This window comes from Onychostruthus taczanowskii, unplaced genomic scaffold (assembly GCF_017590055.1).
Source record: "Onychostruthus taczanowskii isolate IOZ18803 unplaced genomic scaffold, ASM1759005v1 scaffold12, whole genome shotgun sequence".
NCBI lineage: Eukaryota > Metazoa > Chordata > Aves > Passeriformes > Passeridae > Onychostruthus > Onychostruthus taczanowskii.
Window position 1 is genome coordinate 16,037,202 of NW_024498351.1, and position 15,049 is coordinate 16,052,250.

General features: G+C 35.1%; 1 protein-coding gene across 16 annotated transcripts in view; it reads right to left on the reverse strand.

Moving 5' to 3' along the window:
* The window catches only part of SORBS2 (sorbin and SH3 domain containing 2), a 142,022-nt gene that overhangs the window by 35,567 nt on the left and 91,406 nt on the right, over window positions 1-15,049 (reverse strand). For 8 of the 16 annotated variants that reach the window (XM_041427823.1, XM_041427817.1, XM_041427816.1 and 5 more), the window contains 5 exons: window positions 12,703-12,769; window positions 11,860-11,904; window positions 10,490-10,673; window positions 7,332-7,446; window positions 489-572 (listed from right to left, as the gene is read on the reverse strand). In XM_041427823.1, the coding sequence (XP_041283757.1) occupies window positions 489-572; window positions 7,332-7,446; window positions 10,490-10,673; window positions 11,860-11,904; window positions 12,703-12,769 (495 nt within the window). The remainder of the gene's footprint in view (window positions 1-488; window positions 573-7,331; window positions 7,447-10,489; window positions 10,674-11,859; window positions 11,905-12,702; window positions 12,770-15,049) is intronic. The other 8 variants (XM_041427819.1, XM_041427818.1, XM_041427822.1 and 5 more) reach the window with 2 other exon arrangements.

A 15,049-nucleotide genomic window follows, 5' to 3' on the forward strand; every position in this document is an offset into this window, starting at 1 on the left:
AAAGGAAAAAAAAATATTGGTATTTCCTGCTATAAAAATTTTGTTTCTGGCTTCATACATTTCTATTTAGATATAGTCCTTCAAGTAAAATATATGATGTGTAGCTTAGCATCCCTAATGCAAACTGTCATATTTTTCCATCCTAGAAGATTGTTCAAAAATAATCCAGTCAAATCTAAAAAGTATAGGGAAACCAGCAAACATCCCTGTTTATCATAGAATTTGTCTTGTTATTAAATACTTACACACTACTATTTATCTAATACATACTCCTTATTAAACCTATTACTATAACTACTCTAGCAAGTTAAGAGTTTATTTGAAAAAAATACTTATATTCATGGGACTTTACTGCCCTTCCTCAAAAAAAAAAAAACCAACTTATATTAATTTTACTGGCTTATACTTGCTGAATTTGGTAATTTAAATTCCTCATTCTAAAAATATTTTTCCTAAAGTGGAAATATCAATATTCTGTCCTCACTTACCGGACGTCCAAACTCCAGCTCTGAAAAGTATTTATACCAGGGTTCGTTTTCTAAATCTATGTCATCTGGGTTTATGCGATCAGTCTGGAGCAGTTGTGAAGGAAAAGGGAAGGAAAAGGCACACACTGAGCAAAGTGCTAGAAATGCTAGGTCACTTTAACAACAAACACACAGACATAGAACAAATATGGGGAAAGAAATGGAATAAAATCAAAGAATGAAGATGGTATTTAAGATAGAGAATGTTCGTGTTCAAGAGCTGTCATTCACTGGTAGTTTTAATACTTTTCTTTTTGTTGATGTTCTTCCAAGGACTGGAAGATGTTAAACATTTTAAAATTACACTGTTAAAGCTAAGAGGGCTCTTTGGCCTTTTCTTTAACATCACTGCATTAGTTAATTACATTTAATGCTGCTAAAGATTCCTTGTTAGGAAGATGGTTTAAATGATTGTCTTCTCCAGCATAAGCAGGATATTTCCCATCAGATCAGCAATAAAGAAACAACTTGGTCTGTATTGCTTTTGGTCATTCTTTGTCTTCTGACAAAGCATGTTAATGCTGAATCTTCTTGAAGCACTGAGCAGAGATAAGGAACATGCATCATACAAGCATCACTACGTTAAAAAGCCACTTCAGCATATGAAAAGGAACTGGTATATTTTAAATCCTATGGTCAAAACATCGGAAACAAAAAAAAATTGTGCATTCCATAATATTTGTTTCAGCAGTGCTGTGAAATGCTTTATCTTGCATAGCCTTGTTGACATAATGAAGCTTTTTTTTCAACAGTGGAATACATTGTTTTCATCTGAAAATTCTCCCAGCCAAGGGATAAAGTAGCAATTGAAGATAGTATTAAGGAAATTCTTCCGTGAACAGAAGAATAATTGACAGATTTATTCAAGCAGCATGAAAACATGATGGTGCAAAACAGTACAGCTCTCAATGGGATATCTAATCAACTGTAAACTTGGCTGCATTAATTACTTTCTAAATAGCTTCAGTTTCTTTGTAGCATCTGATGTAAGCTTTCATGCAGCACAGAATTACAGTGAACTGTTGGCTTAAAGATCACTGACTCAGAGAAATCCTCTTGTTAAAGACATTTCTGAATTTAAAATTTGCTTCTCCATAACTGTAATTATCAGAACCTAGACATTGACTATGGTGTGCCCTAGAAAGCAATCATCAAATAACATAGGGTCCTGCATGAAGAATGACAAGTACGTGACACTTTTTTCTCCAGTCAAACTGCCACCAGTAGACTGGAGCAGTCAGATACAGCTATTTCTGTTTTCTGCAAGAGATAACACTGTGCTCTTGACCATTTCAGGTAATTAAACATCTTACAGAACTTTTCTTGCTGCTTTTGGTGTTACTGGGACAGCCTGCCAACTCTGCTCTATTGAAAGGTCAACAATCCTTCAGAACTACCTTGGTGCTCACAGATCTGTGAGCTGTTAATGCAATATCTGGACCTCAGCTGTTGTTTTATACACTTATCTGCACAATGCCCTTTCAAGTAAGAGAAGTAGTATTCCTGTGAATGCAGAGGGAAGTAAATGTCACTGATGAAAAACTTGCTGTGCTCCACAGAAGGGTTAGGTAGTGAAGCTCCTCTGGAGTTTTGCCCTTATATTTCCACCATCCACAGCTGTACCTCAGCAGCACTAATGACAAGTGCTTGAACTCAACTATAGACACCCAAGCCTTTAGTAGAGAAACACTTCTGAAATTAGTTTAATCAACTGACTACTAAAAATGTGTTAATCTAATAGAGACTATGACTAATTTAAGAAAAAACCACAGGATTCTCTTCTGCACAGATAAGAAGGCATGAGGGAACAAAAAGACAGATGCAAAACGCAGAAGATAACTTTGCTGTATATCAACTTGATTCCCATTACAGGAAATGCTTGTCATATTTAGAAGTTTTTTTGCTTATCTTAAAAAAAATTCCACAATTTGCATCTGCAAGGGAGGCAGAACACATTGACAGATCAACTGGGCTCCCCTAAGCCAGCCAAGGAGACAAAAATGAGAATGGAATTGCCTCCCTTTTCAATTTCAAATACTCTTGCAATTAGCTGCAAGCTTAAAAACCCTTGTATTTCTGCTGGTAAAGAAGAAGCTAGAAATGTATTTTATCTAGTTTCTAAGTCTTCATGTCTTCCCGGGTAGCAAATAAAATGAGACTGTTACAAAGTATGTAAAGCTAACTCCATGCAGCCAAGTCCACTTTACTTTACAGCTTCAACCGCAGAGGGCAGCAAACAAAAAGAAACTGAGCTCTAAAGTCTTCAAATTCCCTGCTGCTGGCAGTTCTGGAGACGACTGCATCTCCTGTTCTACCAAGATCAATACACAGGCAATTGATTTTGCTGGGCTTTTGGATTCAGTTTTGCTGACAGAGCTTTTTTTCTATTATCTCCCCTTCTAAGAGACTTAAAATGAACGAATCATTTTGACTTAGAAGCTGCACTTGGCTTAGTCTCACAAAGTATCTCCCAAACTACTGGAATAGAGAAGTGAAAGCTATAAAGGAAAATCCTTTTTTATGAATTGCTAGTGAAATAATGTTCCTACAATCTATCCTTCATCTAGCAATTTAGTAATATTTTGATTATTTATTGAAAATATACTACTGAAGACCAATAAGATCAGTCCTTTTGCCTTTTGCCCCAGATGGTCAACACAACACTGCATCAGCATACTCAAGTACAGAACACAGATAATGAACAAAATTACATCTGTAGTATTACGTGTAGCTTTGCCTTTGTTCTTGGTTTGATACACAAATAGAAATCCACAGGTAGTAATAAAAAAATCTGCATTTAAACTCATGAGTTAAATGGCTCTTACATGTAGATCAGTGTTTTGCATTTGCACGGTCAGACACCAAACTGAAGCCTATCTGGAACAGAGGACTGAGACGCCTGATGTAAATTTGGCTTTGGCATTTTATTATCTCAAAATAAATTTCTTTTTCTTTTTTTTTTTGCTTTTGGACTACTTTTAAATAGCTGTGGTAAGTCCAAGTCTACTACCAGATGGACTTCGTCTGTTTCTTTATGAGAAGAAATATTTTATAATGCCATATTAAGCATACAAAGAGGAGTATTCAGATAACCAGACTGACATGTCAAAAACAACCAAATATGCATGCTCTAAAGAAAATTTCCAATTTTTCACTACACTAAAAACCAAACCAAACAAAAAACAACAGATGTACATCATGGAACAAGCCCAGTCTATTTCTGGTATTTGACAAAACAGTAATTTAGAAAAATTGATTCTAATAATGAATTCCTCTTGCATATAAACTCAGTAGAAAATTTGTATGTTGAACAGAGATTAAAAAATCTAGAACTAAAATTTAACCTCACAGTTTTATTTGACTAGCATATGTATACTTTTATGCTTAGAGTAAAATAACTAATGAAAATGGAGGCATTGCATGTACCAGTTTTATGAGGTCTTTTTTTACAGTAACACTGAGATTTTTCCTTACATATTCTACTGCAGAAATAGATATATGTACATGTATGGAGAAATTGCTTCTCATACATACAAGGTAAAAACTAGTAAAAAAAAATAATTTCATTTACACACGAGTAAGATTAAGTTATTACATTGCCATTTACTTATTAATGAAAAGTAAACATCCTTTTTAGGAAACAAGTCCATGATTTGGATGACATTGGAGAAAAAGAGGAATATTTAGCTGAATTGCAGACACTGGAAATGGAAATATACATCCAAACACCCTATCAGTGGCTTCCTGAAATAGGAAAAAAAGGAGCTGTATCACCAAGTCTGGTAAGACTACTAAATGCCTTAATATCACAAAATTTTACTGACATCTCAAAGTACTAATCCCTCCTTTATGATGATGTTTTATACTCTTACAATTCAAGTTATGGAAGAAAACACACTAATTTCCTGTTTCATGGAAGAGGCTACTACACAATACAGCAGTTTGAAACTGCACTCATCCTTCTGCATCTATAACAATTAGCGATCCCTAACCAATCTATCAATTTAATGTTTGTTATTAGGTCAATGTTTTAGTTTATTATTTCTCACATTGTTTTGATTAATGCAGATTTTCTTTTCATCAGTGAGGATCTGCTGCATAGTATTTCCCACTAAATGTTAGCTTCACATTGAATCCCAATTTCTTTTATTCTTGCCATGTTCTCATCTCCCCATTAATCAGAAGTGATTCCAATCTGCTACCTACACCAATAAAGGGAATGTTAATCAGTCAAATCTGACTTGGCAGACTTGACAGATTATGATACAAGGTAGCCGTAAATATTTTATATTTTTATTTTATTATATATTTTATATTTATATTTTTATAAATTTAAAATATTTTAAATATTTTATATTTTATATTTTATTTTAGATTATTTTGCCATCAAAACTACAATCTTGTAGACATGGAAATTAATTTAAAAAATTGGCGATTTGGAGTGTTAGAAAAACTCCCTTTGATTTCTTTGATTTTGACAAAACTAATAAAGTATGACTTTCTAGTTCAGACACTATAAATGTCCATCTTTTGCAATATTAATTTACTGCATTTATTTTATATTCCATGTTTTTATTACTACTTTCCTTCAGTATCATCAAAACAAATTTTCAGACATTAGAAATCAAATATTTTGAGATTATTAAGATGGAAGATTTAATTCATGCAGTACTGACATATTTGAGAATTTGGAGTTTTCATCTGAATTTGGAACCAATGCATTATTTTCAGATGTCAGATTTTCCTATGCACAATGAAGAGAGCTTTTGACCTGCTTTGCTGACCATCATTTAAGAAGTTAGTTTTACTTTCTATCTCCTATTCAGTGAATACAAGGAAAGCAAATACTTCAGTGAAAACAACTAATTTTCTGTTAGTAACATGGTCCGAAGGAAGTATCTTAATTATATAAAGCTAAATAGCATCTTTATCAACAGTAGACATTCCAGATTGATGAAACTGTCATAGCTCCCTATTTTTTTCAACTATGTTACACTAGTGTAAGCAAAACTTTAATCTTATAATAATTTCAAATTTTTTACAGCTCTGAATCATACATAAACAAAAAATCTCTCAATTCTGTACATGAATGTACTTTTCTCAGCTTTAAAAATTTCTTATACAATGAGACGGTTCCTTGTACGTACATCAGCTAAGCCTAAACTTTTAGTCTAAGCTTCAAGATGGCAAAGTATGACCTTACCCTTGATGGATATTGCTTAGTAAGTAACATGACTACAACACAACTAAAACTTTTCTGCATGAAAATATTTTAATGACCAAACAAAAATCAAAATTCCATCTCTTGATTTAGATTAGCAAAAGTAAAAAGCATAAGCAAGTGGAAAAAAATATTCAGGAACAGTCAGCAATCCTCATTTTCTTGTTATTCCATTAGTTTGCTAGAATTGAAAAAATGTAGCTCTGGCAATATTCATCAGCACTGCAATGGTTATAAGAATTATTTTTGTTCATATTACATTAGCAGAAAATGTAATTTATTAGAAAAGTGAGGTCATTCTTGGAATGCACTGAAATCAGTACAATTTTCTTATCTTTAATTTGAATCTGATTTTACACTTTGGCGCTCAGAAAACTGGAAAATTACCTCAGTGTTTATAGTGCAGCCATGGCACTCAAAAAGTGCTCAGGACAAATGACACTGCCATTTAAATAAAATTCTTTGTTAAGTTCATCTGCACTGAGATAGTAATTATATTTATTCATTACCGGTTCCCACAAAGACCACCAAAAAAAAAAAAAAAAAAAAAAAAGAGGAAAAGGTGCTTGGTTCAGGTGTTTCACACTGTTGATATACTGCATATTCTGAAATTCAGTCATTCCCTTAATTTGCTTTAAATTGGCAAAATAAATTCTGTGAACAAGCATGTAATACAGAAGCAAATAACAATCCGGTACTCATTTCATAAACCTCTTCCTTAAAACTGGACTCCCTCAAACATTTCAACCTCAAAGTAAATGACCAAAAAATGAAAATATCAGATACAGAACAGCCTTTCTAAAATAAGAAAGTGTTAAGTTAGCACAAAGTTAAATAAGAAGGGCTGGGTGAATGTGTCTTTCAGCAATGAAAACTTCTGTTAATTGTCATTTTGCAAGCATTAAGCATAGCTTTATTCCACAATTGCTATAATTATTCAGAAAGCAGGAATAAAGACTTCTAATTACATGTTAATGTACACTCATTCATAATGTACACTCACTCAAATCACAGAGTATTTGAGGCTGCAAAGGACCCAGAGGTCATCTAGCCCAACCTCCTGCTAAAGGTAGGTCTAATCATATCAAGTTGCTCAGGCCTGTGATCAGACGAGTCCTGTCTGGGCAACCTTGGCCAGTATTTGACCAAAATCTCCTTAGATATACAATTCAACGTATCCTGAAAATGCAAATATCTTATTTTTATGCATTAATTATTCAGATATCATATGTGCTGTTAATACTACTGAAAATAAATGCTGTAGATGCACACCAATTAGAAAGAGCAGTTTCCATCTGTTTTGTCTATCTATTTTTGTGTTTCCAAGAAATCACCACCATGAGGTTTGCATGGTGGTGATTTCTTGGAAACACTGGAAGATGTAAGTTAAGTAAATAAGTCAAACCCAATTTTTCCAAACCCAATACAACCATCAGATAAGACCAAAGACAAATTGCTGTAAAATTATATTTGAAAAAGGATCTTCAATATTCTTCCAAATAGCAATTATTAATAGTAAATAATAAAAAGATAAGCTCTTACCAATCTCTTACTGTATTACCCATTTCATTTGTGTGTCTTACCGGTCTTTCGTGTTCAAGGATCGATGACTTTCCTGGTTCATACTCAAAAATACTTCTTGGTTCAGAACGGAACTTGCGAGTATCTACCTTTCTGTCAGGAGGATCCCAGTCATTCCTAGACAAAAAACACAAGTAACTGAGCTGATTTACTGTCACCACCTTGTGATTTACTGCTCTGTACAACAGAAACCTGCATCAGAACAGCTAATATTTCCAGATCTCAGCTGTGGAACAGCCAGCCTGGTATCTCAGTGTTTTACTGTAACATCTCAACCTGTTTACAGCAGGTATGCTCAGTATAGCAGGAAGAATCCTAGAGATGTCCAGCCTGTGATCACTCATATCTTTCTTTTAACTAGTAGATCAGTTTAAAAACTACCCTGGCAGGTACCTACCTTTCCATGTCAGGAAACATGCAAACCATTGCAAATAAATATACTTGTTTTGTGCAAATAACTATACTTGTTTTGTGCACTCTACTAATATAGGCAAGTGGTAGATATTTTTGTCACCACATAATGTGATGGTAAGGCCATATTGAAAAAGTTATAAAATCTTCTGAGGCAAAAAATGAGGAATTATTTTAAAAGACAGCAGGATGGTCATTATCTTGATCTGTACTAGAATTGCTTCTGAGTATCCTTGTAAGCAGCATATTGTTTCTCTGTTTTGAATAGAGAAACAAGAGGAAGAATTTGGCAGTTGAATTTGGAATGGAAATGTAACCATTTTCTCTATAATTACAAATTTGCTTTCAATTTAATAATGCTATGCAAAGAATAAAAAGTAACCCATGCTACCCAAAAGTACCCCAGTCATTTATGTCATATTACTAGGTACATATACATTTTGGGGGAATACTTAGCTAGTTACAGTGGGAGCTACCTTTGCATGGCAGTTCTTGTAGTACCTACCTCCATTGTACTTGGAAAACTATAGCTCACACATATTTTTATTTAACTCTGTGTAAAATGACCCACTAGTAACTTAAAGGTTGGAGGAAAGGGGAGGGGAAATACTACCAGCTATTGTCTGTATTTGATAAGAAAGAGCACACACTGATTAAATTTTATCAGTTCCATTGGTCTTTCTGGCATGACTTGGTTTGATGTGACCTGACATCATAATGCACATGTCATGTGCCTTAAAAAGATCTGTGGAGTAGCTTTTGTTTATAGTATGCTTGCAAGTGCATTTCAGGGACACAGACATCTCTATTTATAAAATGCCCTACATTTCAAGGGAAATAGTTCTACATGGCTTTATTGTATATTTTCACTGAGGAAAAAATTATTTTCAGAGCAAAAAAGGTTACATTTTTTGAGAATGAACAGGAAAATGGAAATATTCTGATGAAGCTACATTATACTTCAAGCCACTGAAGCAGAAAGGATGCTACTGAAATTCTGATTCACACTCAGTTCAACTAATTTACAGTTTTCAGCCTTTTATCCTGTATGGACTATATTTTGAGCTCAACTGCTAATACAAACCAGATCTTGCCTCGCAGCTATGAAACTTGTGATATATGTGGACCTAAGCCTCTTATGTGAGATTTTAAATACTATGGATTTATAGGCAATTAAAAAAAGAATCTCCCAATGGCAGGAAAAGATTCATAAGCCATAGCTTTCAGCAGTGGGCAAAGCATAGCTAACATGTTTGGCATCCCTTGGCCTGGAGAACACAGATTTCCACTGCCTGTCATATCATGCAGGAGATTAAAAGGGGAGGTTAAATAGCCAAATGAAGTGCTGAGCAGCTGTTTCCAAGCTTGAAAAGATGCACTGCAACAGGCCTCAGTTTCTGTGACGGAGGCATTTGGCCTAGCACAGGACAATAACTCACACAACTTCAGCGATCAAATCTAAACAGCTCCACATTTTTGTGTCCTGCTAAAAAAATCTGCACTTCTGTATGACCTGCTAACAAAATTCAAGCCTCATGGCCTCTGTGAGGCAGCCCAACTCTAACCTTTAGCATTTCCTCTTGACAACCTGCCCTTAGCAACAGGAAAGCCAAAATCAGTAACCATCAAGCAATCTCATCTTCCTCTGCAGTATGGGTATCTACTGATTTACATTTTGGATTGCCACTACCTACAAATTTTTCAAAAAGCTATAGTCGTGTCTTAATTTTAAACACTTAGTGTGGTCTTTCCTCATAATATTTTATTCAAATTGCTAATTACTTGAAACTGTTTAATATAATTACATTTCTACACATAAATATGTTTACAATGTCCAAACTGACAGAAATGGGCAAATTCTCTTTTGTTGCTTGAGTGTAACGAAGAGAGGGGAGCTTGTAGGCACAAATGAAAGGAAAATTATTACTCTTTTAATATGTAATATATACATAAACACACACAGATTTATAATAGCATATTATTATATTAACAGGTAGTATTAATTAATGTAAACACTAAAGAAGATGATTTTTTCTTGAGCTTGTACCTACAGATATGCTGAAGTCAACAGAATTTGTGTGCAAGTTTTTTGCAAGGTTTTATCAAAAGGATAAGCATTTCTTTCCCGAGTCATTAATTACTAACTTTTTCCAGACTGAAGTCTAACCAATGGGACCTGGTTTTGTGCAGAGACTTTGGATAGAGAACTGTAAGATATCCAAAATGCCTCTTTAATCTGTAAACGCTGCCTTAGTCTACCAAAATGGAGATTGAAAAAAAATGGGGGTATAAAGCACTTCTAAACTCTGGGGAAATGTGGGTTGGCTCCTACACTCTTGTACAGCTTTGCTCTCCCTTAACTTTTGAATTACATCATCTTTTTGATCCTTTCTCTTTGGTGCTGGCTACAACAAATGGCCTTTCCTACTCAGAGACTAACTATTGAAGACAGCTCCTACGGTACAGACTGTTCTGAAACACAATAAACAGGACAATACCACTAATGAGAATAAAAATCTTTAATGATGCTGATGGTTGCATCATGAATAAGAAAAAACACTTCTTTAGCCACTGAAGAAATGACAGATGCCCAGACTCCTGGCAAAGATCACCCCTCATCACCTGACTGGCCACTGAATAAAGCCCTTGGAGTCATATTATTCTAGAGCTGCTATTTTATCCTTTGTTATATTCTGCAATTGGAGCACTGTACTTAGCAAGAACACCTTTTGAAAATGCACTAACTTACTTTTCTGGTGTAGACCGTTGCCTCATACGATGTGGTGGTACTGGTGGTGGCACGTGGGGTGGCAAAGGGGACGAGACCTTAAAGGCATCGGAGCTACTGTCAGAAGCACTTTTGGACAGTGGTCTGTATGTCTGTGTCTTTGCAGCTGGGTGTGCCTGAGCAGAGAAGGATGAACTGTAGCTACCTAATATAAAACAAAACCAGAAATAGTCATAACATGAGAGTAAGTCTTAAAAAAACCACAACATGGAATGCTACAAGAACGCACAGTAACTCAATAAAACGGCAAGATTACAAAAATGTGTAAATGAGTTTTAAAAGTACATTGCTGTGTATTATGCAGCTCATTAGAGAGCTTCTTATATATTTTTACACAAAATTACAAACACATAGGTAAAGTGCAGTATAGTTAAAATAAATTAATTTGATGGAGAAGTTAATGGGTGTATACATCCATCACATCTGTTAATGACAGCCTGTAATTAATCTCCAGGCTCATCCTGTTGCTCAGTTGTTCCATGTTCTGAAGGCAGAGAAGAGGCAGGAAACACACCTTTTTTGATTGTTTTAATAACTATTTGGTTTGTGATGATGAGGCAGTAGCATATCTTGAAGAGGATCACAAGAGTACAAAGAGATGTCAAACCACTGACCCACAACAAGTCATCTGAACAGCACAGAAAAAGGCACCATTGAGAGCATGTTTACTGCAACAAAAACTGAAATGAAAAAAAATTTGAATGGCTGTTTTGCAGAAGGCACTGTAGCCTTTTTGCACACAGTCTATTCATGCTTTCATTTTTGCTTTTTTTGGAAATAATTTTACCATATGGATATAATCTTCTTAAGACACAATGATTATATGTCTGAGATGAGTATGTCTTTTCTTGTGGCTAAATAACATCAAGATGAATGCCTATAACAAAAATGGAGAAGTTTGTAAAAAAATCAGTTTTTTAGGCACTCTCGCTGCATATTTTTCAAGTGTATTCAGTACATTATTTTTGTCTTTCCATGTCAGTAATTAGTATTTTCATTTTCACAGAGTAGTTCCCTTTCCATTTCTATGAAGGAAAGGCTGCTTTACTACCAATCACTAGTGAAAATAAATGCAATGTAATCAAGAAACCACAGTGTTATGTGTATCCCTCTACAGTAAGAGGTCCACAGCTGCAATTAATTTCCGTAGTAAGAATGAAACTAAAATTAAACTTGTTTCATTTGGGAGAAAAAGGCATGAACAACTGAGATCAAACGAGACACTAGAAAGTGTGTCTACAAGCATTGCAAAAGCGAGCGTGAAGAGTTAACTACACCATCACTTGCTGACATTAACAAAAGCGTCATTTTGAGCATGGAGTAATTCCTACCAGTATTGTATGCATATGCAGTATTATACAAGTCTGTGTCGTCATCTACAAAAAGAAATACATATGTTACAGTAGTGCCATACATGCTAGTTCATCACAGAAACTGAGCTTTGTCTTTGCAAATACAAGTAAGATTGGTAAGCAATCATGCACTGTATTTCTTTCCTCGTCTCATAGGTACTTTTGGAAGAATCTGTCTTCCCATTATCCTTAGGCTGCTTTTACCATCTTATTGTATTATATCTTCTGGTCATGTCACTCATATTGCATACTTACTAAGTTAGCACCAAACTGCAAATTACTTTTTGTCTGTTCTTTTCCCCTGCCCAGGCTTCATTCCTTCATTTTGTCAGCTTTCCTCTGCTACAGGCTGTTAAGTTGTTCCTATGACAAAGGGCAATCCTAAATATCTATGTGACTAGTGTTCAAGTTAGAGCCTGTAAGCCAACATTCTCCTGCCCACATTTCTTATTCTCCCACTAACATTCTGTGTGACCATACTGAATGTTAGCTGTACCTCAGATGAATAGTCTCTTTCCTTCCGGAGGTATAATGAGCATAACTGCCATTTATACAGTTTCCTGGCATCCTTGGGGCAAATCATAAAGGACATGAAAGCTAGTGATGTCACCAAAGCTCAGTTGCAGCAAAACCAAGTAAGATATTCTATGACAATAGTCAAATTCAGGCACAAAATTTTTCCTTAAACCAGCCTGTTTACTAGCCCACGCCGTTCTAACACTGGAATTCTCCAAAAGAAAGGCAGATGGTAGGAGATTTACAGTAAAAAATTTCTCATCCCTCAAACTGGACATAAGGAGACAAAGACAAGAATATACTCACCAGGCTTATGAACCATATGGATTTGCTTGAACATTGTCTTGTACCAATCCTTTGGCCTGTCAACTGTCTGAAAAAAATACAGTTTTAACAATTAATGACAAAATAAAAGTACCCATGTGTACAGATTAAATCAGACTTTTAATGTTATTCTGGAAAGAAATATTATATGTTATTCCCTATTTAATATAATAGTTTTTGTGTATTTTGAATGTATCTATGCATTTTATTGGAGAATTCCTGTAACAAATTCTGGAAGACACTGAAGATTGACTCAGTCTTGGACTCCGAGTCTTGAGATGGTATAATGGTTCAGAACATTGGAATTACTGCGAGATCAACAGTTCATCACCTTAGTGCCCTATATCTGACAATGATGAATGCTAGATTCTATGCAGGAAAATAGAAACACCTCAGCAGTTATGATTACAAGCATGTAAGAAGTGCTTCTTTTGACCTCCTGGCAATTTCTGGCTTAAATAACTTTCAAGATGTAATTGTTAAATAATGCATAAAAACTTTGTAATACTACTGAGAAAGAAGTAAGGCCACACTATATTTCAGAGTTAGTGTTTAGATTTGTAAACAAAGAGTATTCTTTTTACCAGTTTTAAAAGCCATTTCCAGACAACTTAATTTTAATTTATTCAATAATCACTCAATAAATTATGCTTATCCTTACTTTTGCAAACTAAGTAATCCTAATCCCAAGGTTCCCAACCTCTGCTCATATTGACTCTTGCTTGTGCTTCTTTGTATCTCTTACCCTTCTAAATTTTCTCTTTTGCTGCAATTTTCTTTGAGGTAGGATAATAATATTGCAGGAAAGGATTAACACAAAGACAAATATGTTTTCAGTATTATCTTTCTTAGGTGCTAAAATTGTACTTGTCCCAGAGTAGCCATAAAAGCAGAAGTTTTAATGCAAAGAATCATGGAATCATAGAATGGGTTGGGTTGAAAGGGACCTTAAAGATCATCAAGTTCTAACATCCCTCACATGGACAGGGACAACTTTCACTAGGCCAGGTTGCTTGGAGCTCCATCCAGTGTGGCCTTGAACACCTCCAGGGATGGGGCATCCACAGCTTCTCCGGGCAACCACAAAAACCACTATGTTCAAACCTCATGGTACACAGGGAAAATTCAAAGGACCTCTCTTGAAGTGCATTATTTTGCACCAGCAAATACCAAATTTGCAATCACTTTGCTTAATCCTCTTTACCACAAAAAGCAAAAATCTACAAATTCTTCCCTACAGAATACTAGACAGATTGCATGTGTTCACTACACACTGCCATCTTTACTAAATCCCACCTTTGCCATGACTACTTGTCATCTGTACATAACTAATATGCTTTGTTCACAATGGTGAGCTCTTACTATAAGGGACTAGGTAGAAATGCTATTGTATTTTGAGGACTCATATTGAATTCTCATAAAATTGCTACTAAATATTATTAGAAGAATGTTTAAAATAAGAGCTGGCAGTCAGTTGAAGAACTTGGGGATCTTCCTGGGTAAGAAAAAAAACAAAGCTGAGTCATGCTTTTTACCTAGGCCAGCCTTGCAAGACAGAGGTAAAGGAGATTCAGTTTTGCCTCAAAATAAAATAGGTCCCTTCCCCCACCTACCAATATGCTGAGTTCTGCCAAGTGTAAGCTATTAAGAAGCAGATTTGGGTCATATTAATATTGTTTCCCTAAAGGTATTAAATATCTACAGTAGTGGAACTCTGGTTAGAATAATTTACCTGGACTTGAAACAAGTATCCTGTTTAGTGCTCCAGGATGATATATGCTCAAAAGTTTACAATTCCAGGAGGTCTGAAGGAATTCACACTGATGGACATAATCTCCCTCCTTCTCATTTCCTACAGCAGCAGTCCCATGACATTGTGACTGCCATTCTGATTGTATTAAACCAAGAAGAGTCTTCCAACCAGTGTTAAATGAACAAATTGCAAATAATGCATAAACACTATTGCCATGTCCCTGCTGTTTGTCAAGCATTGCCTGGTCCTCCACAAAGTCAAAGGAGGCTCCCACATAGAGATCACGTATGGAGAAGCTTCCATGAGTAGAGAAGGTTTCCCAACATCTTTCTGGATATTTGAATGTTTCTTTCTCTCATCATCTTCCCAGCAAAACCCTCCTAGGGGTTTCAGCCTCAGCCAATAACTTGGCTTTATGTTATAAACCAGACAGGATTAAAAAATAGAATACATTAATTTTGAAATTAATTTTCTCAATTTATATTCACTAATCCCACACACCAACATTGTTTGAGGAACTAAGAGTATTCACAATGCATGAAGCCATTCAGATGCCATCCTGCTTTGCATATATTA